This window comes from Thermobia domestica, chromosome 7 (assembly GCF_964235325.1).
Source record: "Thermobia domestica chromosome 7, izTheDome1.hap1.1, whole genome shotgun sequence".
NCBI classification, from domain to species: domain Eukaryota; kingdom Metazoa; phylum Arthropoda; class Insecta; order Zygentoma; family Lepismatidae; genus Thermobia; species Thermobia domestica.
Window position 1 is genome coordinate 76,414,570 of NC_137460.1, and position 27,116 is coordinate 76,441,685.

Here is a 27,116-nt window from a genome sequence, read left to right on the forward strand (position 1 = left end):
TTTTGGGGATTTCTTCATTGTTGAGTTTCTTTCAGTTGTGACGTTATACAGTGTAATAATGTGATGAAGATCGGCTAAATTAAAATGCTCACATTGCATTTTCAAAATTTATTAACATTTTTTCATTGTTTATATTGGGGATAAATTAAGTAAATATCCTTAATCTTAACATGTCCGTTTGTCATAATTCAGTCAGTGTTGCCTTAAGTGTGGCCTCTTTGAGCTCGCGAATTTCTTACTTAGTTCTGGATTTTTGAATGAATATTTTTAAAATATTAATTAGAAGTCATAAGTATGTTTAGTTGGTCTAAAAGATCTTTACATGTAGTTTTATCATATTTACACGAAACTCAACCTCTATAATTCTAACGTAGTTGAAATGTAGTATGTTACATAGAATCAAGATAGGCTGTTCTGTGCCTACTTCAGTAATAAAACTACATAAATTAACCCAAAGTTGAAAGTAAAGAATTCATGTAATAAAGAAATTTTCTCGTATTTTCTGCTTCACATGTTTAATAATTTCGGAAAAAAAAAATTATCGTATAGGCACTTGGTATATATCTCTTGGTTCTTTTAGATATGTATGTAATTTCAAGGTAATTTTGCTATATAACTATGTGATTTTTACTGTTGCAGGATCATAGACATCTCTCTGCAAGACTTCCTATAAACTCTAGTGTAGCGCGTGCTTTGAATAACAAATGGCCAGTATCAGGAACATCGACACCTTCCCAATCTCAGCCATCTTCCCCAATGAAGAAGGAAGCATCCCCATTTCGATTTCCTGAAGGAGGGGGACCAGACAGAAGAGATTCTGTGCCATGTCTCGAGAGGAGAGATTCGTTATTCTCCCAAAAGCTGCAGAAAGTGTGCATGGAAAGGATACAAATGTCATCGGAGTCTTCAAACGATAAAGTAGCTGCTCTCCATTCCAAAACATTAAGTCCTTTGCATATTCCCAACAGTAGGACCAGCAGTTCTCGCAGTAGTCCAATTCCTGTTGAATTGCCAGAATTCCTTCCGGGTATCAGCGAAAGAAAAGATGTTGGTACACAAGAAACAAATGGATTGGTTGTGGAGATTGACCAGAACGTAGATCAGTATCATACACCAGAAGATCAAGAAGTCTTGGAGATAGTCAAACAAGGAGAGCAACTTAGCATAGATTGCCATCCAATAGCGACGGTAAGAGTACTCTTTTAATACTGCTCTTCATTTAATATAATTTCATCATCTTTATATTATTTGATACAGTAATATATGTATATTTTGGATCAAGTGGGATGTAGAAAAACACATAACATACTTTAAAATATTTAATTGGTCTCATAGAAATATTGTGTGAAAATGTGTGATTATTTAGTGTTAAAAATCACTATATATATATATATATATATATATATATATTAGTGACTATAAATCTAGAATGTATAGTAAAATACGAACTGAAAAATTTCATCATTTTGTGATTGTTTTAATACGTGTGTATATTAAAATAAAGTAGCTGCTCAAACATAATTGTTCAAACTTACAGAACTTCCTATAAGATTATTAATTTAGTGCAGGATTGGGATGAATTACTGAGCAGAGAGAATTGAAAATTGCTTGCTTACAAAATGGTAGAAAGTATTGTAATCCTTTGTATCTGTGAGAACAATGGTAGAAAGTATTGTAATCCTTTGTATCTGTGAGAACACGTGATACTATCATCCAGTATTCAGTACCAGAGTTATTTCCTAAAGTCTGCAGTCTTGGAAAGTTCATATTTTGGCTAACTAAATGTATGTGGAAAATACTTGAAAAGTTTATGAGTACCCTCTTTCCTCCCGTTGTGTATTTGAACTCGACCCAAGTGTTTAACTATATTCAAATATTTATTTCAAATGATCCAACCATTATTTTCTTTTTACCTTCTCTCCTTTTCTACCTTAGGATACGCAATTCATAGTGTAATGATGAAAACACAGATCAGCCGAAGTGCTATGTTCAAAAATGCAATTTAAAAGATTCAATCGTTTTCTCACTTCGGTCATTTTATGAATGGAAAGTAAGAAATTGAAGTTTTATGGAAATTCCCCCGTTAGAAGCGCGGTTTTCTAAACCTGTGGTATATATATAATGTCCACTTATTTTTAACAAGGAGGTTAAATGCCATTCTTCATATTCCTAACATAAGGAACTCGTGAGATCCTCTTGCTGGCATACATTTTAAATCCCCGCCTCCTTCCTTTAGAATACACAAATTTAATGGAAGTAGCATGATTAAAATTCAGATCGAGGTAAGGTCTATGTTCGAAAATTCGTGTCAGGTATTTCAGTAATTTTCCCGTGAAGCAAGTGGACAGATAATGTCGGTTTCAGTCGAATATATATATATAAACTGTCCCCTTTCGCTCCTTAAAAGCAGAATTTTCAAAAACGCTAGGATAAGGGTCCAATTATTTTTAATGACAAGTTTATATACTGTGAGTTTCATCTTCTGAACTTAAAGGGCTTGTGAACTACTTTATTTTTGGCATGAACTTTAATCCCTCGCCCTCCTCAGGATACGCTTTGTAATGAAAATGACATGGTAGGAAAGAAGGTAGGTACTACCTATATTGAAAAATAATTTTAGACTGCTTAGCCATTTTCGTGTGATACAATCGGAAACAGAATATAATTTCTTTTCAAAAGTGTTGTAAAATTAATAAAGGTGTATAATGATTCTAAGAAAGATATTTGTTGTTTATGAAGGAATTGATAATTGTTTATTTTCCAGACGACCATTTCCCAACGACAATGTGATAGTGTTCTTCACGAGTCTCATCCACCTAATGAAGTTCACGACGACTACGATGAATGCACACAGGAAAGTGGTTCTGCATGCCTGTCGGGAGGCCTTCATATGCCAAATAGCCAGTCAATGTCAGATTTTGTTCGGCGAGTCAATCGATTGAGATTTTATAGTCAGTGTGGTGCGCCACCGAACATACCAGAAAATCTAAGCATTAGTAGTAGTCCCAGTGATTCAGAAATGATTCTTAATCGAGTGAGGCGAACAAATTCTTGTCCCGAGATGAAAAAACACCCGGTGATAGATGGTGATGTGGATTGTCAGGTTTTGTTAGAAAAAGATGAAATAGAAGTTGAAACATCGTCAGTGCAAGGAAATAATAATGCTTCTCAAGAACCAGAGACTCTACCAAATTTTAAAAATTCTATAGGTGCCTGTAAAGATGTGTCTCTAGATGAGAAAATGGTGGACAGAGACAGCATGAAATATTCACGTAGTACCCAGACTGTAGATAGTTGGACTCCGTTCCCGTACGAACATTTGTTTTTGAATGTATTTCCGCAGTTGTCAGTTTCAGTAGATCCTTTGCTAGACTCTGTGAAAACGACCCCGTCTCAAAATTCACAAGAAACCACCGTAAATAATTCTGTACCTCCTAGATCAAGGATTTCTCCGTATACAGTGCTTGAAAAATACATCAGTTCAGCCTCCGAAATTCATACCAAAGAAGAAAAGGAAGGAAAGAAGTCCAAAACTCATGGTAAAGTATACATATGATTACTTAGTTCTTGTAATTACACTTAATAATAATAAGTTAAACTATAGTCTTAGCAATGAGACATACTAACGGCATCTCAGGGCTTGTTTGTTTTAACTTGTACTATATATTTTATCATAATGGTGTCAGAGGATTACTTCTGAAATAAAGAAATGAGTAATCTGTTTTGAATAGAGAAACTAAATTTCAGCCAAGGGAACTGCTTGTTACGTTCGGATTATCTTATTAAATGGTCTATGAGAAAGTCGAAACATTTTTGTTGCATTCAGTATAGCTTTATAATACGTAATCAATGTAATAACTGTAAATATTGATATAAATATGCCTCTGTTAATATCGTCGTTACGTAGTCATCCATAATCATATTTACTCGCTTGACCCATTTGCTTACTAGAATTTGACAGTCTGTTTTGATAATTATTCTTATACATTAACGTATTTAGTGTTCTTTCGACAATTACCAATAACTTTACTTTGTCATATACAAGTATTTTTCCAGTTACCTATGCGGGATTTTTGTACTATACATAATCTGTCAACAAACATTCATCTTTTTCTAAGTCGACAAATTACTTGGCACGATGCGTACCTGTATTATCCAATACCATCTAATTTTAAGAAACAAAGTTCGGATGTTTACTTCAGGAGCCAAAAAGAAACTAACAGAACTCATCCATACACTTACCACAAGTAGATTTTCGCTCGTTACAACGTACAGCAGGGTCTTTACGTAACTTCGGTTGAAGAACCCCCCGAATTCCAAGAATTCGGATTTTTAAAAAAATATTTGGACCAGAACACGAACCATCCTCCAAGAATCGCAACCTGACAGCATGTTCATCTCGTAAGGGAAAGCTAGGAGATTACACTAGATTTGAGCAATGATTTCTGACAAACACGAATGTATTTCAACCGAAGTTCTAATGCTGACAGTTCTATAAAGTAACACTCACCAAATTAGCATGTTCTCACATCATTGGTACTTCGATATTCGTTGATTAGAAGCGAACTACTGCTGTAAGTTAATTGTTACAGAAGAGACAGGCAGGAAAGTAACTCCTCAATAAAGATAGAATTATTCCCACATATCTCCACAATCTGCTATGAATTTCAGCAGGTATAATGTTTTGGAACGCAGCATAGGAACCGCACATTGACTTCACTTGTACTCTTGACCAATTTTCCAGACGAGTCGCCATTTTAAATGTCTGTTTCTCGCGTATACATGATCAGAATCCGAAGTTCAAGATAGACACATTATTAATCTACTAGTAAATTTTCGTTAAGTTACAATGAATAACACAAAATTTATATATATATATATAATATGATCCAGAAAAATATCCCCACTATGAATTTTGATTGGAAAATATTTCTAATCAGATGTTCGTTTAAGTTTGCGTTTCTACACTGACTGTTTTGGTAATTGAGTAGTGGTGTTCTATTCTTTAATTGTTTGTAGGAGTTTTTACTGGCACCTGGATTTGTAAGACTAATTTTCTCTGCCGTTTGTTTGTTTAGGGGAAAAATATACTTAATCGATAATTTTTTGGATGTTCGGAAATATTCATTAAATAGGAAACTGAATCGTATTGAGATCAAAGACGTGCCATTTAATGTATTGTGTGGCTACTAGATCTAAGAAATACGTTTGAAGTTCCAAAATTCTTGCCCTAGATGGCGCCATTTTTTCGGTTCCCGACATTTTTCAGTCAGCTGTTTTCTGGGAGACAGAGTGGTGGGAAAAAAGTGCACATTGATAAGTTTGGTGCTGTATTCTAAATTACAAAACTGGGTTGTGCGAATACAAAGCTGTGTTTGTGTTAATACCCGTTACATGCCGTGATTTGATCATACATTTTTAGTTTCTACACTGTGGACATACCTCCAAGAAAGCAAGGTATGATTGTGGGACTGAAGTCGCAAGGAATATCGACTAAAGAAATCGCAAGGAAGTTAGATATTAACCATAAAACATTGGGTAATAACAGAAACTGGACTAATAAGTCTACGGCATCGGTGTGGACGTAAAGGAAAGGCAAATCCGGGATTGTACAGGGCAGTCAAAAGGATTGAGAAGTAAACAGAGTAGAAGGCAGGTTGCTGCGAAGATAAAGGAGGACTTAAGACTTTAACCAAACGTGTTAAGGCGTCTGTCGGACTGGACTATTAAAAAGAAACCGACAGTAAGGAAGTATCGTGTGACACAGAAGCACATCAAGGACAGAAGTAGATTCATGGATATGTTTGGAAAATGGACAGTTGATTAGAAAGCAGTAATTTTCTCAGATAATAAGAAATTCAATGTTTTTGGTAATGATAGTGGAGTAAAACTGTGGATGTAGCAAAAAGTGTTAAAGCAAGAGTTCACCACGGGGACAAGAAGTTCAGTGAAAGTGTAATGCTATGGGAGCAATGTGTTCCAAAGGTGTATGAAGAATTAAACTGTGCGCAGGTCCAATCGATGGTTTATCATACTGTGAGATGCTAAAGAAGGAGCTTTTGAGTACTACTAGGGACCATTTCAGTGATTTAAACATTGAACCATTCATTTTTCAAGATGACAATGCAACAATGCATCAATTTAGGATTGTCCAACAGTGTGCGTCAGAATTGGATATTCAAAAGTTACGGTGGCCGGCCAATTCACCTGATGTGAAACTCCATCAAAATTTTGTGGGCTATTTTGTCCTCCAAATTGAGCAAATATTGTTGTAGTAACAACAGAATTAATGGAAAAAATTGTTTGCTACCATGAAATCAAACCTGGTATATATGAGAATCATCTAACATCAATTCCATAAAGAGTTCAGGCTATTGAAAAAGGTAACGGATGACACACAAAATATTGAAACATTGCCAAGTCCCTAAAGAATAAGTAAACAAATCACAGTAATCGAAGCAAAGTACACCAACCCAAAACTAACCATAACTTCAATATTGAAAGCTAATGTTCCAAAAATCATTCTAATGATCATACATTAAACCTATATTGTAATCAATCTGTTTAATCGTTACGATAAAAATAAACAAACTTATTCCAACGAGAACAAAACTATAATAATTTTTGCTAATTAAAAAATATATCTGAAACAAAAATTCGAATTCACTATTCGTTTATCGTATTTCTTTCTTTTAATACAAACATAAAAACAGAAATCAAACCACAAGTCTGTTCGTTGACAAGATTTTACCGAAGTCCATGATTTGGATCTAATATTTTACGAATAAATCTCTTTATGTCTGCGTTAGGTACTTCCATAATATCAAAAACAATTTTTGGTTAATTGATGTAATATTCATAATGAATTAACCACAAAAAATAAGAAGAGGTAGCTTTAAGCTGAAACGTATAGCTGATTATTTGTGTTCTCATGGTAACTTGTGAAATAATTTAAAAATATTATTAAATATCACAAGAGAACTAATCATTTGGCAACGTTTATGCAGATCAGGAAGAAATGAACTGATTAACGAATTATAAAGAACTTATAATTAGAACCAGAACTGTATGAATCCAAAAAAACAGTGAAAGAACCATGAACTAAACGAGTAGAACCGTGTGTGCCATAAATTATAATAGAATCCTATAATGTTATTAAGATACCCTAGAATTACAGTATGCAAATAAGAGCAGTAAATAGTTTTTTTATTTATTTATTTATTTTACTGTTACCTCTTTGTTCATTGTGACATAGTCAAGAAGAATATTTTGTGAACAGGGTACATCGAGCTAAAGACAAATTAATTGGATGTGATTCGAAAAACGAGAAGTCAAACTGTGTATATCATTGTCCAGGAGATAAATGAAACAGCTGTTTCGTTGACTACACATGTTAGAATTTTGATTGAGTGTTTTAAGCAGTTCAGAAACCTTACACAACATGATAACGTTAAATGTCAGCAAATTTGAATTTTAGTGTGCTATAACGATTAAAGATTCAGTAACTTCTTAAAGCAATAATTGTGATTTAATTTTTGCACAGATGTTTAAAGTAAAGTGTAACATTGTTAGTGCGTAGGGAAGAATTTTTAATTGTTCTTTTATTTTTTTTAAAAAAAATCGCCTTAAATCTTTTTTATATAAACAATCAGTTTTTCAGGAATGTTTATAGAGTGATTCGATTTTCATGGGAGTGACAACCTGGTGAACAAAGGCACAGAGTTAATGGTTGAAAGCGTACAAAGAAACTGTTGAGATAGTACTTAGGCAGAAGGTTTTATTAAATCGATCATATGCCGGTCCTTGTATGTTGCCAGGGTAGAGTCTGTGAAATGAGAGAGTAAACAAGATTGAACGCTAAGATTCAATATAACAGATGTCGTGAGTTTACAAAGAATAAAATTACGATGTAATATAGAAAGATAGTTTGATCCATGTTCAAGAAAGAAAATAATATTTTATCCACGAATACGGAAAGATTTATTAAATAAAGATAAGATTAATGTGAAAGTGTCCTGGGTTTTCTGTATCTCTGATTCGCCGTAGTTGTTATTACAGTTCATTAACTCGATTTAGAATTTGGCTCTCGTTTATATAAGATGCAATACGACTGCATTTATGACTCTGCTTAGATAAGATAAATACCAAATTATTCTAGATATTCTAGATTTTAACAGATGCTTTTTACACACGCATTGAATGAAATAACTGTTTTGCGTGTCTCCTTAATAGTTAAGTTAAAAATGCACCAAAAACTGTTTTTAAAAAAATGTGATACCATGTTGAGAAATTCAATATTAGTTGATTTTTTTATACATAAAAACATATATAATTTAGCAACTTCTGTTCAAAGCATTTACATCAGAACTATAGAAGTGCTGAATAAGTTAAAATTTATAAGCTGAACGTAGCATGAAGAAGTTATTTTCTAGAAATGAACTTGGTTCCTCGTTAACAGTCGTTAATGATTATCATCTGTAAAAGTTCTAAAATTTTATAATCTCTGAAGTCAAGTCATATTTCTTTTGTCATTGTTGATATTCTGTTATGGTGCATTGGTAATTAGATTTTTTTTAAAAAAAAATAACGTATTTTTTATTTTTTTTTAATATTTAATATTTTTTTAGCTCTAGAGAACGAAGCAAAAATTGCAAAGGAACAATTAGTCCTACTTCACATGCAGTTGCAATTCGAAAGACACCGCCGTGAAGTTCATGCAGAGAGAAACCGAAGACTGTTAGGAAAATCTAGAACAAATCGTGCGCTAGAAGAACATAATTCAGCACTAGTAAGTTTCCCGAAAGTGTATTCAGTTGTGAAATTCTCTTAGTTTTCATAATTTATGGTTTGTTCATGCAAGGAAGATATTTGGTATCCTTACATTTATAATAGTACAATTTTGTTTTGGGTCTTCCAAACAGATGCACAGTTAATTGATTTTTGGCCTTGGGTTCGATTTTCAATTATTGCTAGTCTCTATTTCCGTATTTATTTTATTAAAACAAGATGTCTGCTGGCATGGAAAACCTGAAAATAGCCTGGAATGTACTTTTGAATTTGAAAAAGCACTGCAGTTCAACTAGAAACCTGGATTTTTCTCAAAGTTACTTACTAATTTTAAGTTAAGAATATTTATTTCAAGTCAATAAGAAACAGAAAATGTTGTACTTAAAAAACTCCAATCGTAACACATCATTTTTGTTACTTACAGTAGTATTCTACAAGCGCAAAGTCCGAAAATAACCTGGATAAGCTAGGATTGCATCTTTCATTTCAAGAATTTCTGAATATTATCTTTGAACTAGGTCTAACCGAAGAAGAATATGCAACATGCAGTCATATAAATTAACATATGCTTAGAATTTAAATTAATAATTTTGAGAACTTTTTTATGTTGTAAAAACAGAATGTAAAAAAATTACTACTACTGAGGGATATAAATCACAAGGCACTTAAAGGGGAGAACTACTTGGTTGTGTTACTTACTGCACATTTCTTTCAACTGGCCTTCTAGTAGGGAGTTATTAACAATAACAACTTCTTTTTACTTAAAAAAAAATATAGACCAGGAAAATAATGAAATAGTCTTGGGAAAACCTGGAATCTAAAAACAAACACTTGGTAGATACTTATTGAATGTATGAAGCACATTTATAATAATAGAGAAGGTAGGCCCACATTTATGGAAACGATTTTGTCTCTCCTACGCTAAGGCGTGAAGCCATATTTCCACCAGCGGTTGTGATTGATATGACGACCCTGACTATAAACTATAGCCCGACACCTAAGTTTCCATTGGAGTAGGCTTCTGTTCAGAGAAATCTAATCAAGTTTGAATCACTTCTCCTTGCAAACTTTCCACAAGGCAGTCAATGTGCGTGGGCGACGTAAGGAAATCGCTTGCCTCAACCACTCGAAAGCACAAAAGTCCATTGGTGCAGCGTCGGGAGACTTGACAGGGATGTCTGAATATGGGATAGCATGGATTTCAGTTTCGGGCGCTTTGCGAGCCATGTATGTCACAGTTGTTCGAGCCGTGTGGCTGGCTGCTTTGCCTTGATGAATGAAGACTTTCGACACCTCAGCACCATAAACGACGGGATATGCTGCCGGTATAATGACTCCAGAACGTGTTGTTGATAGTATGCTGCGTTAATTTTCACACTTCGTGCAACTCTATGAATAGGAAGTTTCCCTTTATGGCGAAAACCTGCAACCACCATGAAGCCATATGGAAAACTTTCGCGACACGTACGGACCCAATTGGCATGGTCTTTTTCATCCTTGGATGATAATAAATGGCTCAAACCCGTTTTGAGTTTGACAAATAGATCCAGGCCTCGTCTAACGTGACCACATATTTCCATTTGTCAGCCGCTAAATACCGTTCATAGAGCCATTTGCAATGGACCCTGCGTTCCCGGAAGTGCTTGGCTGTGTGTGAACACGTGGCTTATGCTTCACTTGCAGGCGTGGATTGCCAGGCTGATTATACTCTGCAGAGTTGATTTGGATCTTCTAGCAATGTCTCTTTGTGGCGACGGATTCTCCTGGGTCACCAACTTCTGCACTTGTCGAACCACATCCATTGTATGTTTGGAACTGGGGTGTTGTTTTCATGTCGCTGTGCGCACACCCGCTTCCTCTGGCTGTGCATTTTTGTTGTATTTGAGTGCATTGGCAATACCCTTCTTGAAAATGGTGAAACTCTTGGACGAATACTGTTTCACAATAGCACTGTAGCTGTATCCGATGTCGGAAAGAGCGGTGATGTATCCCTCACAGAATGGGGTCACTTTTGGAGGCATTTTGCACTCGGAGCACTTCGCTTTCTGCTACCGAATTCTCCACACAACTGGTTTCTGATTGTTCTGCTGTGCTTACTGTCTGTGCGATTCTAGCACCCCTGGCAGACGTTCCACTTCGTTTCCATAAATGTGGACCGACTTTCTGTATAATGAGCCAATTGTAATATTACTCAAATGAGTGGTTTTTTAGCCAATATTTGAATTGCTCCTTCAGGCAGTTTCCATCCTGACGAAAATTGCTCGCTAGAGCAATTACAATATTGGATTAAAAAGTGTTGAAGGAACATTATAGGTGTCATATTATTATTATTTATTAGACGTCCTGTCAACACTGACTGCAAACCGACACAGGAAATCAAAAGCGAAAATAATAGAAAGAAAAAATTACTGAAGCATACTGTGATGTTACTGTAATCAAGCAAGAAAGGAAAAAAAAAATAGTGAGGCATTTCATTCAAAATTGATAATATAATTACAAATTGTATAAAGATCTTTTGCTTAGAGAATCCAAAAGGTTTCAAAGAACTGTAAGTGTTCTAAAGATTATTGGCCTATATGACTTCCGTAAAGTTTCTATGCAGAAATAGGTAAGAAGAATTTTTACTAAAAGTTAGACGATGGATATAAATAGACCGCCTTAGAATAGCTCCCGGCACTGTTGGGAAGTACTGCAAAACTTAACTTGGGTTCCACTCTTAGACTGTTACAGAAAATCTTTTCAAGATGGTCACCAATTATTCATTCTCCAAGTGAGAATAAACTAGGTTCCACTTCTCCAAACTCTGGGTTCTCCAAGATATTGACATCTGTTAAATCCTTACCATTCATAATGAACTATCTAAGACACGGATAAATACACGTTAATTTCTCAATAGGAGATCTATGAGGTCTCGTAATATGTCCAAGCAATGGTCTCCCATCCTAACCTGAGATGTATTTTTTGAAACAAGAATAAAGTAAAGAAAGGTTGGGTAACAATCGGGGGCAAATACTGTAATTTACAGAACGTTAATAAACGAATGATATAATTGAGAATTAAAATTGCATTATAGTTAAACAGTTTGTGTCCACCAAATTCCAGAATTAATACGAAGAATAATATATTTCTTATGACATTTATTCTTTTTCAGCGTGATCAACTTTCTTTACTTCAGAAAGATATAGAAACTTTGCACCATGACATGGATAATATACGAAAGGAAAACAAGCAGAAAGAGCAGCAGCTTTTAGAAGAAGTGAAATACTGGCAAAGTCAGGTAAAAAATTTATTTCTTTTACTGTAGAATATTACTATATACAACAATACTTCCCATTCTTGTATAATAAACGGTTACTATAGAAATGCAGTTCAATAAATTGTAATTAGATGATGTTTACGATTAATGAGCGAATTCATCAAGAGTTTTGCGAACAGTTCACAAGAAAATCAATGTACGTATTATGCAGTATACATGATTTAAATACGTATTGCGTAGCTCGAAATAGACAATAATGTAAATTAAATAAATTAATAATTAAAATTTAAACTCTATAATTTCTAGAAGTTAAAAGAAGACAAAGTGTATTTAATTAAGTGCTAATTTATATTGTAAAAGTCGAAGTTCCAATAGTTACAAGATGAAATGTATTCAGTTAGTGCATTGATTGATTAGATGAGAAATATGTTTTACGGAAATTAACTCTCAGGAGGGAGTTCCTTACACCGAATAGGCCTAGATTTAAAAAAAAAAAAAAAATGTCAATGAACCATCACCTGGAAATGCTTAGTTAAAAAGAGTGGGAAAGCACCCATGTGTAGAAGATGTATTTAACGTAACCAAACTCGAAACCTGTATAGATTCTAGTGGCCCCGGCGGCTCAACTGTGGAGTGCCAATGAGAGGTCTCTCGTTCGATCCCTGTCGTGTTCGTCGGTTTTCCAGGAGTTCTCCCGTTTCTGCCACATTCTCATCCCACTAATTATTTAATAATCATTCGCATTCATTAACAATTTATTTGCTTAAGCCTAATAGAAATTTATTGAAAGTCGAACAGTTTGCGATAGAGGTTTCCTTTATGTCCCTGTGATCTAATGATTCTTTCGCGGTACGACTGCTTCGTGGGCCATTGACATTTTCATGTCTGGAAACTAGAAGAGTACACAAATACGTGAGTTGAATATACATGCACTTAGCGTATGTGCAAGGTTATGTATTGAAAGGTGTCCTGCCCAAATGTTACCGAGTATTGGTAACAATTGATCGCCGTTTCAGGAAAACACTTGAGTGTTGTGTCGTTTCGTAAAGGAATAAGGGCAGCTTAATGTCCGAACTAAGGAAGGAGATTTTGGAGCGTTTCAATACAAAACTCGTTCAGTATCAGAGAAAATGGGCTTAAGCAAGTCGTTGGTATGAAGGATCTTCTATGAAGATCTACGCCACCCGTACCGTTTCCGCCGTACGGGGAGGGGGAGTATGGACCAAATGACTAGCCTCTACGTGTTAATTTCGCTCAGGGGTTTCTCCAGCAGCCAGAATTTCCTGATAATTTCGTTGACAACGTAACTTCATGAGGGAGAACGTGCTCAGTAGACACGATGACGGCGCCAATTCAAGCATATCCGGACTGTACTATTTTCATACGGCAGTTTCCTCACGAAGCTTGTCGGTAAATTGGACTGGTATTATCCGGGGTGATTTTTATCGGTTCAGCATCCATATCAATGCATCACACTACTGGAGCAGGTTACCTCTGTTTTCCTCAGGAAACACTGCCAGAATTACAGATATGTGTCATTAGCTATAAGACGATGTGTATATGGTTCTAGAAGCTTGTGTATTCCCACTCATTTTCATGTACAATTGTGTCAGTTCATAAATACCACATTTCTCTGTTGGATTGGCAAAGGAGGACCTATTTTCTGGCCACTCAGTTCATTTAATCTTACGTGTGTTGACCTGTTTCTCGAGGATACATTGGTGTACTCCTCGGAAATTAATGATATGGATGATCCTTGGAAAAATCACAACTGCCAAAGCAACGCCCAGTATTTCTATAATTTTTGAAAACATAGGGCAATGCATGGCAGTGTGCTGCAAGCTTTGTTTATAAGTAAATGGTCTGCAGACATTGTTATTATGTTGTTTTTCTGCACAAATTGAAAGCTTTTTCCTATGCATAAACTGTCTAATGTGCTATGATTGACGAGAACAGTAAAGAAGATATTACTAAAGTTGATAACATAGAACCTTCGAAAACACAATCTTTCTGTGTCCCTTGCGCTAGAAATTGCCTGAGTTATCCACATTCTTCTGAAAAATCTAAAATTTTGTTGTGTGGGTGTCATTCTGTAACCTACATCATTTGATTGAAGATCTTAAGTTTCTTTGTTGCCCACCTGAAACAGTTTCTGCAGAACCCATGTGTTTCGAGTTCAGTTACGTTAAAGAAAGTTCATTTTCTCACGCATTCGGCACCTTTCAACTAAGCACATCCTCATATTGGTTTATTAACTTTTTTTCCTCGTACCTTATCCTACGAGGAACACGAATGTTCTGGTGATTTTTCGGTAAACATGCCTGAATCACCCTGTATAGTAAACAGTTTGCATTATATGCGTAAATCAATGTTTACTTTCCCTGAATATAATATTGTTCGAATCTTTGAAAACGAAGTGTTCCATGAATCTTCTGTTCAACCACGACCATGATGTTAAATTGTTTAGATTTTTGTGGACTTTATGTTAAAAGTGCATAGGGTCTGTTAATACGTATTTTTTTAAAAAAATAATTTGTTGATGTTACTCATAGAACTTAATTCTGTTTATCTCTATTTAAGTGTTCAACCTTCAGAGAAGAAAACAAAAAAATTAAAGAAAGAAATTCTGAATTGGAACAAGATTTGAGGAAAGAACAAGTTGAGAAAGAAGAAATTAAAAAGGTACATAAAATTCATTGTATATTTATTTAGTTATATTTCGGATGTTGTCAGTACGTTTTCAATGAAGGAAAATTCACTGGAAAGTTAAAGAAAAGTGATATAAACTTACGCCATGTTACTAGCCTGCATGTCTTTAATAAAAACTCCTAGTGTACTACTGTATATAAAAAGGTTCCTATGTCAGGGTGTCTACTGTTACTGGAAATACTGGAATTTAATTTTGATACTGGAAATATACTGAAATTTTGTTCCACATACTGGAAAAATCATGAAACTGGTAATCTGTAACAATATTTTTTTTTGTAATTGTTTTAATAGTCTTAGAAGCAACTTTGTATCCATTGAGATTGTAAATTTTTCCAAAGCAAGAGTAATATACATTTTGTAATTAGACATTTAAAGCAATGGATGGAGTAAAGGGCTGTGAGGGGAGTTGGGAGGCCCTTTAAAAAATGTTAAAAAAATCATTGTATTTCAAAAAAATGAAGGTTAACGAAATTTATTTAAAATAAAATATTCTTTAGATGGCAAAACAATTACAAATCTGAAATAATCAAGAGTGTGATTATTCCTTAAAAAAACTTTTTAAAAAATCATTGTATTAGGTACAGGAATTTTGCTGATAGTTATACTTGAATATATTGGAAATATACTGGAATTTTGAAAATCAAACTCAGTAGACACCTGTATGTTTGATTGCGTTTTTCTACAGAGGTTGTTTTTGATCTACGAAATCATACACCTTGTGCAACAGCACCAAGTGGGATGAGAATCCAGCTGCCAGTTGTGTGGGCATCTTGGACCATTGGCTTTTCTTACAGGTGTGATAAGAGTATATCGGGACAAATGCCGCCGAAAATAAGTGCTTATTGGGACGGCTACATAACTTCCCTTTCCGACATGAACTACAGTTATAGTGCCATTATCATACTGTGCAAGGAACGTGGATTCACTGTTTTCAAAAATGGCATATCAGGGGTGTTGAAAGGGGAAGATAAGGTGCAGATGATTCCTGTGGAGCAAAAACAGGCCAACCCCTGACCTGCCACTAGCCGCACACGAACTAGAATTCGGAAAGTTGGGCTTTGGTCACCAGGGAGAATCCACCCACACAGAGAAGTATCGCGAACCGGCTACAAACATCACTGAAGACAGTGCATACCATCATTAACAGTGATTTAAGGTTGGTAAGGCGACGGAAGGGGCGTGTACATAAACTCTTGCCAAAACACATCCAGTAACCTCCACCAACTATCGAAAGCTGTATCAGCGGTACCTGGCCGGTGGAAAGTGGAAGTTTGTTGTAACGCTGGACAAGGCATATGTTTATCTAGATGATTGTCACAAGCCACGTGCAATTTTTATCGATCGACAGGTGCGAGGGATTTTCAGAGATAGTTCACTGAATGCAAGGAAAGCTTTGACACAGGTTTCATGATCATTGCTGGATACTCGTACCAGGGCGAGCTGACCATACATCGTGTAGTTAACAATACGAAGGTGAATTCGGAATATGATCAGGCTAACGTCCTGACTCTCATTTATCGCCATGACATTTCCCATCCCTACGGGAGAGACAAGAATCGTGTGTTGGTGCATCAAGGCAAGGCGTCAAGTCACACATCTCGCTCAACCCGCCTCTTCCTCTAACAAATGGCAGCAGAAACTGGAATTCGTGCCATTCCATTTACAGACATTCCAGGAAGTCCCCTGATGCATCACCGATGGACTTTTACGCCTTCGGTCTCCTGAAACTAGCCTTGTCTCACAGGAGACCCCACATCGTTGAAGGACTATAAAAAACCTGTCAGGAGGAGTGGTAGCGGTTTGACATGACTACACTGCGTGTCAGTCTCCTACAGTAGAAACTTCGCTGTTGGGCAATTGCCCAGATGCAGGGCCACCGAATAGAGCACTCTCGATGGTAGCAACAAGGTTTCTCTTAGGGTAAGGGTAAGTGCAGTTTGAAATCGTCATCATAGATCGGAAGCAATCTCTGTACTGATTTCGACTCCCATGGCCAAGTCTTCTCTTCATCCTGCTACTTAAATCCTAGTTCGACCCCAGCTTGCACAAGTGGACTTTGTGATAAACAAACGCGATGTGCGTGGATTTTCTCGTAATTCTCCCGTTTCATTTTATTCATTCCACCATTTCATTGATTCTCATCATCATCGCTTCCTCTAGCCTACACAGCATAACCTGAACGTAAAAGTGATATATTTCACTTTTGCATGTAATCTATTGTAATACGAGTGATGCTGTTCATTGTACTTAGGTATAAGCGAGCGACTCTCCCTTTTCACTTTCACTAATTTCTACTTTAAAGTGTACGAGTAGTCTCTGATCTCGAACAAAACATACATGAAGATTTGTAAAACTTGGAATAGTTTTACGAAATTTCCACCGAAGTATTGTATTTACAATCGGAGATATTAACCCATTTCAAATCCAAGCAGTAAAGATGATTGGGAAGAAAAATTTAAGGCATATTCACAAAAATCATAGTGTGTGTGAGAGGAGGAGCAAGTTATTCAATTTTGATCGACTTCAATACCAATTGTATCGAAATGGAATAGTTGTTTTTACTTTAGCTACTTGTTAAGCTTTATAAAAATGTGTACCACATTGCAACAAAATTGAAAATTATCGTGGAATTTTATATATATATCGTGGAACATAAGCATGCAAAACAACATATATGGGTAAATTCACTCCTTTATTCTTGACAGATTCTAAGCATCAAGTTTCGGGGACCATCGGAATCCCCTGAAGAAACTATACACTTTGTTTTGTCAGAATCGAATAATTTTTACGTAATTTATTATGCAATGTTGTTTTGTATGCATATGTTCAAAACGTATAACATGGGGTGATTTATACTCCATTCACCCCTTACTTTTCGTAGAGTGCAACCCCAAATAACAGCTGATTTCGAAAGTTAGAGGAAAATGTTCCAAATTCCATTAAAATCGGGTAAATTTTAAGAGACAGAGAGAGAGACTATTGCCGATCGAGTCGAATAGTAGGAACTTAATACGTTTGTTTCAAGAATTGTGCTATAACATAAGAGTACTGAAAGAATTCTCGTGCATTCAGAGTCCCAATTAATATCTATATATTAAAATGCTAAGTTTATATGCTTGTGGTCAATTACTTCGATAATGATATAAAGGGACATGTACAGATGTGAGAAATGACAAGGAGATTCATGCTCATGTGTGAACGATGCGTTGTGTAGAGAGTGCAGGATCAGCTAGTTTTTTTTTTTTTTTTTTATGTACTTCGAACCTGGGCGTTCTTCGCTAGAGAAAGAAACATCAGTTAAAAAGATTAGAAGTGAGAAAGAACTCAAGAACGTGTCATATATATATATATATATATATATATATATATATATATATATATATATACAGAGTGAATCAAAAGTCTGGACACGGTGGAATAAATCGAGAACTTAACTTCGGATCGAAAAATGAAAAAACACGTGTTTAGTAATATTAAAAAATCTATCTGATGAAACCAAACTGGACCCTATAGACCCACCCCCTGGGGGTTGGAGTGGGGTCAATTTTGAAATTTCTAATGGAAACCCCAATTTTTGATTGCAGATTTGGATTCTACGGCCCAAACTATGTAAAGTTCCATCAACACTTTTCCGTCGATGCATAACATGGCACAGTAATCGGGGAAAATAAATGGCCCCTAAATACTCCCATTTCGTTCATGAGCTTGGTAGTATTTCCGACTCCTGTTCTCGTTCAGTGTCACTGGTTCATTTCTCTGTTCCTTCTCGTCACTGGATAGAAGCACACTACACACAGACAGAAGACACAGAGAAAGGCACACCTTCTTCATTCGGGCTTCGGGCAGTATCAGTGTTGCAAACCAGAAAATTCAAAAGCGGCGAGTAGAGGACAAAAAATAAAACAATTAAAAGTAAAAGGAAAATTGAAGAAAAGTATAGCTATTGAAGTATCTGCTTATTGCACTATGGTGTTTTTTGACTTCTCTGTTTAAGATGAAAATGTATTGATATAACTGTTTTCTAATCGCTAAAATATGACATTCATTAGGGTCGATTGTACCATTCTCTGATAAAGATAAATTATCGGAATGATCCAACCTTGTCGCGGTAGTAGATATCACAAAATAACACATGACCACTGCGACCAGTGCTATCTTATCTGACGATTAAAAGATATCAGGATAGTGTAGAATTGGCCCTATAACGTGCAAATGTTCGAATGGTGTGAAATTATCAAAAATAGTCTGTAACTGTCAAGCTAATTTATGTTTGAAATAACGGGTGAACCAAAAAAAGTTTGGCCACGATAGAGTAACTGGAGAAATACACTTCTGATCATAAAAGCGCAAAAAAACGTATTTAATATGTTTCAAGAAGCTATCCGATGATATCAAACGCAACACTCCGCCCCCACCTTCTGAAAAGGAGTGGGGGGGGGCATTGATTTTTCAAATGGGAACTCCAATGTTTTATTGAAGATTCGGAGACTGCATCCCAAATAATGTAAGGTATAATAAAAATTTTTTCGTCGATGTGTGATATCATGCTGTAATCGGGGAAATTAGATGCTCCCCTCTTCGTTTATGAGCTTGATATTAGCTCCGACCGTCTGTACAAGGTGCAGTATTTTGAGAAATACGCGTCGGATCAACAAAGTTATTCAATGGTACCAAACACGATACCGCACCCTACCGCTAGGTGGGGTTAGCTGAAAGATTTGAAATGGAAGCTTTTATTTCTTATTGCAGAGTCGGATTCTGCGCACAAACCTGTATAAGATTTAGTCGAAACATCATTGTCGCTGTGTGACGTGGCGCTGTAATGGCGAAATCAGGAGAACTTCCTATATGAACTTTAATTAGCTTCAATGCTGTAGACGTGATGAAAGAAGTATACATGTGATCAAAAAACAAAAGAAAATGTGTGACTATTGGGTTTGTTAGGGTGTTTATCGTTCCTTTTTCGCAGTGGGACGTGAGAGACGGGACCTACAGTTGAAAGTGAGATCCGAACCTCTATTAGGTTTTGGAACCGAGACGTTCCCCATGAACAATTGCCGACGAAGTTTGTCCGACCGTCGTCGATTATTGGGTGACAGCAGCGAAAAGGGTGTGCTAGTGCTGGTTCAAAGGCGGCTGCCTATTTGTCGGCTTGGCAGCGAACACCGTGACGGCCATCATTTTGCCTGATTTGTGCGAATAGTCGAACTGCGACTCACGAGACTGCTCGCAGTCTCACATAGTTTTAGATGGGTGAAATTATTATTGAATTCTTTCTTTACTTCTTCTTCTCCTTACTATTATTATTATTATTATTATTATTATTATTATTATTATTATTATTATTATTATTATTATTATCTGCTAGTAGTAGTAGTAGTAGTAGTAGCAGTAGTAGTAATAGGAATTGTAGCATTAGTTGTAGTAGTAGTAATTGTAGCATTAGTAGTAGTAGTCTGTAAAGGGTAGTAGTCTGTAGTAGTATGTTTTATTTTTATTTTTAATCCTTTCATCCTTTAATTTTTAATTGTCTATAATGTGCAGTGGCGTATTTAGGGGGGTGGCTTCCGGGCTTAAGCCCGCCCCCCGAAATCTTACTTAGTATAGTAAAGTAAATGAAATATCTTGCAGAATTTTCACATTTCCAGGCAAAGTCCCCCCGAAAGTTAGCAAAGCCCCTCCCGAAACAAAATCGTAAATACGACATTATTAATGTGTCATCAATAAATTGATCACATCGGACCCTAGACAAGATTAGATTCTGTCGTTCCAATATAATTTCAAAACTAAAGGAGTTACCACTAAAGAGCATTGTGTGAACACAGTGCACATTTCAATACATATGTACGGTATCACCTTAATTTCGTGGCATGGATGGGGACACGGTGGCTCAGTGGTAGAGCGTTCACCTCTGGTGCTTGTGGTCCTGGGTTCAAAACGTGCTCCCGCCAAATGAACTTTGTGGTGGACAAACACCGTGTGTGTGGGTTTTCTCGGGGATCTCCTGTTTCCTCCCACTTTCTTAATTCCACCATTTCATTCATCTCTCTCATAATCACCGTCTCCTTTAGCCTAACCGGCAAAATTGTGGGACCTAAAACTCAAAAATTTCATTTCATTTTCGTGGCATGGAGTCCTCTTAAGTACGTTGATCGAACTTTCGTTCGGGATAGACATGAGGAAGGTTATAGGCGTAACCTGTAATTTGGGCATTATAGTGGAGCATTTGTACAAGAAGTGATACCTGTGTGTGAGTGTGTGTGTGTTATTCATTTCATTATTGTTTTCTCTTCTCACATGCAACGTATGGATGTGTGAATTATAACACGTTTAGTGGAACGTGACATGGGATTGCAACATTGGGATGGCATTGCTCAATCGTTCATTCACATGTTAAAGCGACGTTCACCTGAGCGATTCGTTTATAAGTGGCAGGTCGTTAACGGTGACGGATCTGTTGGTAACGATTCTCGGTCTAACAGCAAAATGTCTTTCTTTTTCACCCCAAACAGTTAATTTACTTTCGCCGATTATGGCGCCATATAATGCATCGACGGAAAAGTGTTGATGAAACCTTACATAGTTTGGGTCGTAGAATCCAAATCTGCAATCAAAAATTGGGGTTTCCATTTGAAATTTCAAAGTTGACCCCACCCCAGCCCCCAGAGGGTGAGTCTAGAGGGTCGAGTTTGGTTTCGTCAGATAGTTTTTTAAATATTACTAAACACGTGTTTTTTGGTTTTTCGATTCCAAGTTAAGTTCTCGATTTATTCCTCCGTGTCCAGACTTTTGATTCACTCTGTATATATATATATATATATATACATAAGGCTTCCGAAATACTTTCCCATCAGTTTTCATCCTTTTAATTGTTCTTTCCTTTGTTTTATCAGTTCCCTCTAATGAAGAACTACACTTGGGTTTGAAGTACACTTAATTAAATAGTATTTTATTTGGAACTGTTAATGTGCAAGTTTTTTTCTGTGTAATTTAATTTGTCTTATAAAGAAAAAATAATGATTTATTTTTCATTTGTGCCTATCGGTTCTTAATACTTTTGCAACATTACAAACATCACTTCCCTTCCATTGGTGCAGGACAACCAGAAGCTCCATGCAAATTTGTTCGATATGGGAAATGAAATGCGGACAGTCTTAGAGAAAGCTAATGTGGGACAACGACTTCAGGAAGAATTAGAACATTTGCAAAAAGAACTTCTGTTAATGGGCGAATTGCAACAAATCTACCGCGATAAATTTTCTCAGTTGTCGTTGATGAGGCAGAAGGACGAAGAAATGATCCAGCTACAAGACACGTTCTCTGAAGAAATCAAAGGTAAGATGCTAACAAGGAAGAGGAGGAAACTCACAAAATCGTCTATATATAGAATTTTAAGCTAGCAACGTTTTTTAAAGCAACCTGTCGTATTTTTTATGAAGAGACCCCGGTGTGTGTATATATATATACACGAGGGTTTATGTATGACAGTTGGATGCAGTTTCTATAGAGTATGTACATTATGTGGACATAAAAAGAAAATATAGCAAATAACCAATTAGTCAGAAGATATAATAAAAGGCAAAGAATATAAATGAAATATAGATTTTTTTTTTTGAAAATAGGTAAAAGGGTATATATAATATATTTATTGATTATACATCGATCTATACTTGATTATATACATAAGTTTGTACTTAATTGTGAATTAGCAAAAATACTTTTAAGATTTGAAATATGATATATGAAAACTATTTGCAATATACTATATAAAAATCCTATTTACAATATCCTATATAAAAAATCCTATTGATTATGGAAAATGAAAATATATACATTCTATCATTTCTGCAAATGCCGGCAATCGAGAACATTGTTGAGATTCCATTATACATTGTTGAATCATTGTTTGGAATAGAACTTAAATATAGAAATTATTTGGCACATTTTTTTATTAATTAAATGATATGATTATCCTTGCAGTGCCAATTTATTTATTCCAGCGAAAATATCTTTGAAAGGTGCTGCTGGCTTCATCCTCAGTCGCTCGTAGTATGAAAAACGGTGAATACATTAAGTATACGCATTTATGGACCCATTGTAAGCTAATGTTAACCAACATACAATCCTCCTACTCAATTGTAAAAAAACAAACATAAAAACTAAATAACCGAAACACAACGTATGGATAATTTACAAAATGTGTTTCAGTTTTTGGGATATTTTTACTGTCCAATTTAGAGGTTTGGTTGTATGTTAATCAGAATGTCGTAATTTACATTTTATTTAATGTTAATTATGAACCTGTAAACATGTTTGTTTAGTGTATTCGTAGTTTTGGTGCTTGAAAAGACTGTGGACAGAATCAGCAGGGGCTTTCGAAAATAACTTCGTTGAAATATAAACATAGACACCGTAAGATTAGTCATATCATTTAGTCAAAGAATATAGTTGTTGCGAAACTGTAGCTTAGGAAATTTTTCATACTGTTAAAATTGAATGATTTAATTAATAATATACAAAACTTATGAATAACATATCAAAAATTAGATTTTATAAAAGTGTGTAATGTCCTTGTACCAACAATCAATTTGGAAATTTACGGTTCTTACATGGTGTGAAAAAGTTTTATTGACATTTGAAGATAAACAGCACGTATGTTGCAGTCGCCATAAAATAACTTTACATTTCGAACAGGTGTGCGACAGCTATTAGAATCGAAGATTTCGAATTTAGAAGCATCAAAATCCCGAATTGCAGAATTGGAATCCAATAATACCAAAAAGGATATGCTGATTGCTGAACAAAAGAGATTGCTGAAGTATGTTAAGGAGGAATACTATGAACAACTGGCGGTAAGTTACAAAAAGTGTTTGATGCTAATTTTTTATAGAGAAGTTAACGTTGAACGCAGGGTGCAAAATTTCCGATCACCATTGGCGACCAAATATCTTAGTTTGGTGATAGGCCATTAATTTGTTAGCTAAATGTCAACCAAACTGTCTGATTTGACTGTTAGATTCAGACCTGAAATTTCGTGCCCTGGTTTAGTGTTCCTCGTTGTGTAGAAAGAAAATTGATGTGGGAATTTTGTTCATATTACTATAATTGGATTAGAAATTGTAATGGTGTTTGCAATTTTAAAATTCATTTGCTGGTATTAGAGGCACGTAATATAAAGTATTTATGCAACAAATTTTAAACCTTCTCTTCTGTTAGAATAGCCATTTTAATGAAAGTTAGACATGATGATGTAGTCAAGTACTATGTTCAAAAATTCGTACAAATGGTTCAGCCGTTTTCTCGTGATGACGAGACAGATAACGTCGATTTCGCTTTTACTCAGAACTAGCTGAAATACTTATGCTTAGCACGGGGAGAAAGGTTTCTGGAAAGTATTTGAATCTCTTCCTCGCTTTGGATACGCATTTCGCTAAAGGTGTAAAAAGTCTATAATGTCATCTCTTCCCACCACTACCTCTCACCCAATAGCAATGGAGGCTGAACTTGAAATCGGGGAGTGTCACTGTTCATCTTAGCTATTCTGAAAACTATTGATTGGACATGAATATCAGTCGTTTTTGTTTATTTTACAGGTTTCCACTTCCCATTCCATGCAGCTAGGAAATGAATTTGGACTTGAATGTTATCGGGAGTCTCACTGTCCACTTCAGTGACCCTGATAACTAGATTAAACGCGGTCATCTTCGATTATTTTTACATGCCAGCTCCTTCGCACTCCCTCCTCCCTAGTTCCCTCATCTTTTCTCACCCTCCATGCCGATAATGCAATAGAAACCTAAATTAAGTTATGATCCACTCGTGTCCTAAAAATAATTAAATTCGATGTAGCTGTCTAGGAGGAAGTAGCCGCCAAACATCGTTACATTCATTTTTATTTATATAGAAAATGACCCTCTTCCCGAAATTTTTAAAAATCTAGGGTATATATATATATATATATCCTTATTTTTAATGATGAGTTTATATAACGACTTTCACCTTTGGAACTGGACCGATCGAGTAAAATGCTGTATGTTTAGGATATCATTTTCAGTTTCCTGTATCGTCACTAAAATACTCCGCCCGGGAAAACCGAGATAAAATCCTAAGTGAGGCCATGACCAACTCATGTACCGAAAATCATCAAAATCGGTCTAACGGTCTTTGAGAGTTACCATGAAACCTTTTTACCTTTCATTTATATATATATTGATGAAAAATATTGCCCTCTTCTGAAGCTGAATTTTCGAAGACGCTCTAACTTGTGACTATATATATATATATATTATGAGAAACTTTATATTTTCTTCGTCGTCACATTAGGAGCTTCTAAGATGTATTTTGGTAAAAACCCAGTTCGAGGTAGATACTGTGTTCAAAGATTCATTTCAAAGGTTCAGTCGTATTTCCATATTGATGTAACAGATATCAATTTCATTTATGTATACACCTAGGTATATACAGGGTAGACCATTTATCTTGATACGCCTTTGTAGCTTTAAACTAGTGGACAGAAAACGTTGAAATGGTGTCCCATGCAAATATCAACATGGGGACATAGTTCGACACACTGTGATATCATAAGGTTAATAGTGTTGCCAACTCAGCATAAAATTCTATTTTTTTTTTTTTTTTTTTAATGGCACTACGTCAAGTTATTACATATTTCAAATCTACTTGTAAACTGAAAACTTAATAGTGCACTTGTCATGCAGTATTGCAAACTGAGGACGCTTTACTATTACAAACATCGAAGAACAACCAAATTTTGGAGAGTTCTACAACAGTAATAATGCAAGGGACAGGGCAATACACATCCAAAGTACCTAAGGACTTTAGATCCGATTACGTACATCATTTCCAATAGAGATAAAGATCACAATACCGTTTGGAACAATTAGATACCTTAAAATATTCAGAAAATATAAAAATGATAAAATTCGATATATTGCTTAAAATGGCATATTTGTGGCAATTTTTAGAAACAATTTTTGATTTAAGTTATTCTATAACATTACACCTACCAATACTTTTGGTAGGTGTAATTACAAATTCTCGGAATGACATAATTTTAAGCAGTGTAACAAATTTGGTTAGCTTTTACAATATCTGCAGAATGGTTTTGACATCAAATTGCTGTAAATGGCATTGTAATCTTCATTCTATTGAAAACGAACTATGCACTTGGATGAGTTACTTACCTAAGCAGTTTCTCAAAATGAAGATTTTTGAAACAAGATAAAATTTTCAATCCTTTGTGACTTTGTTCGTATTCATTCGAAATCCGTCATATCGTGATTATAGTATTAGACAATAAAGTATGTTGGATGTGCATTGTCTCGTCTATGTCACTGATGTTATTATTGCTGAAGAGACCACCAAAATTTGGATGTTTTGATATAGCATCCCGAGATATTTAACATGTAGATCTGAAATATGTAATAATCTAACGTAGTGTCATTTGAAAAAATAAAAGTTCATATTTGTGTGGCAACACCGTTAACTTTGTGGTATCAGAGTGTATTAAACAGTGTCCGCCCTACTGACATTTGCATGGTACAAAATTTCAGCGTTTTGTGTCTGTTAGTTTAAAAGTTATATGGTTGTATCGAGATAAATGATCCACACTGTATATATGACATTGTATACAAAATTAACATAGTTAAGAAAACGAGCTCTTTTTAGGTTGCCAAACTATGCTATCCATAAATATCGGAAGTCGTGCACAACGGCTTTGTCCGTCTGTCAACAGATATCGGAGCAGAAACGAAAAGAGATGTTGAGAAGCTGTTTTTTGGGAATTGATTTAGCATATCAAGAATGTTTCATCTCTCCCATTAAATATCTATTCAAATCGGAAGTGGTAGAAATTAACCATTTTCGGTTTCAGGGTTTATCGCCATAAAACGAATACGGTAATAGATAGTGACAAGCACTTTTTTCGAATCAATTTAGCATCTGAAGAAGAGATACTATCTTCACACACATTTCTCTACTAATTTCGGAAATGGAAAAATTTACTAACATTTCCGAGTTCAATATTAATCTTGATAGAGTGAAAACAGTAAGAAGTAGCAAGTAATGACTTTTTGATATGGATTCAGCGTCCGAGAAACAGATTCTATCTTGAATCCTATCCCTCTGTTGTAATCAGAAGTTATGGATGTACTACTTCCTGATAGTTTCACACTGAAACGAAAGTCACTTGCTTTCTGCAGTTACTTCAATGTATTCATTATCAGCATAGGTATTCTGCCATTATTGGCAGGTCACTTGCCGCAAACTGAAGTTTCTGTACACCATGATTTCCAGCTAACCCCTTCATCTTCACGTAGGAATTTTTTTATACCATCCATCAACTGTA

General features: G+C 35.4%; 1 protein-coding gene across 4 annotated transcripts in view; it reads left to right on the forward strand.

The window, feature by feature from the left end:
- Nucleotides 1-27,116, forward strand: part of Tsc1 (tuberous sclerosis 1 protein hamartin) — a 109,982-nt gene that overhangs the window by 81,160 nt on the left and 1,706 nt on the right. For all 4 annotated transcript variants that reach the window (XM_081764869.1, XM_081764872.1, XM_081764870.1 and 1 more), the window contains 7 exons: nucleotides 640-1,188; nucleotides 2,765-3,539; nucleotides 8,628-8,788; nucleotides 11,939-12,064; nucleotides 14,624-14,725; nucleotides 21,850-22,087; nucleotides 23,447-23,604. In XM_081764869.1, coding sequence (XP_081620995.1) covers nucleotides 640-1,188; nucleotides 2,765-3,539; nucleotides 8,628-8,788; nucleotides 11,939-12,064; nucleotides 14,624-14,725; nucleotides 21,850-22,087; nucleotides 23,447-23,604 — 2,109 coding nt within the window. The remainder of the gene's footprint in view (nucleotides 1-639; nucleotides 1,189-2,764; nucleotides 3,540-8,627; nucleotides 8,789-11,938; nucleotides 12,065-14,623; nucleotides 14,726-21,849; nucleotides 22,088-23,446; nucleotides 23,605-27,116) is intronic.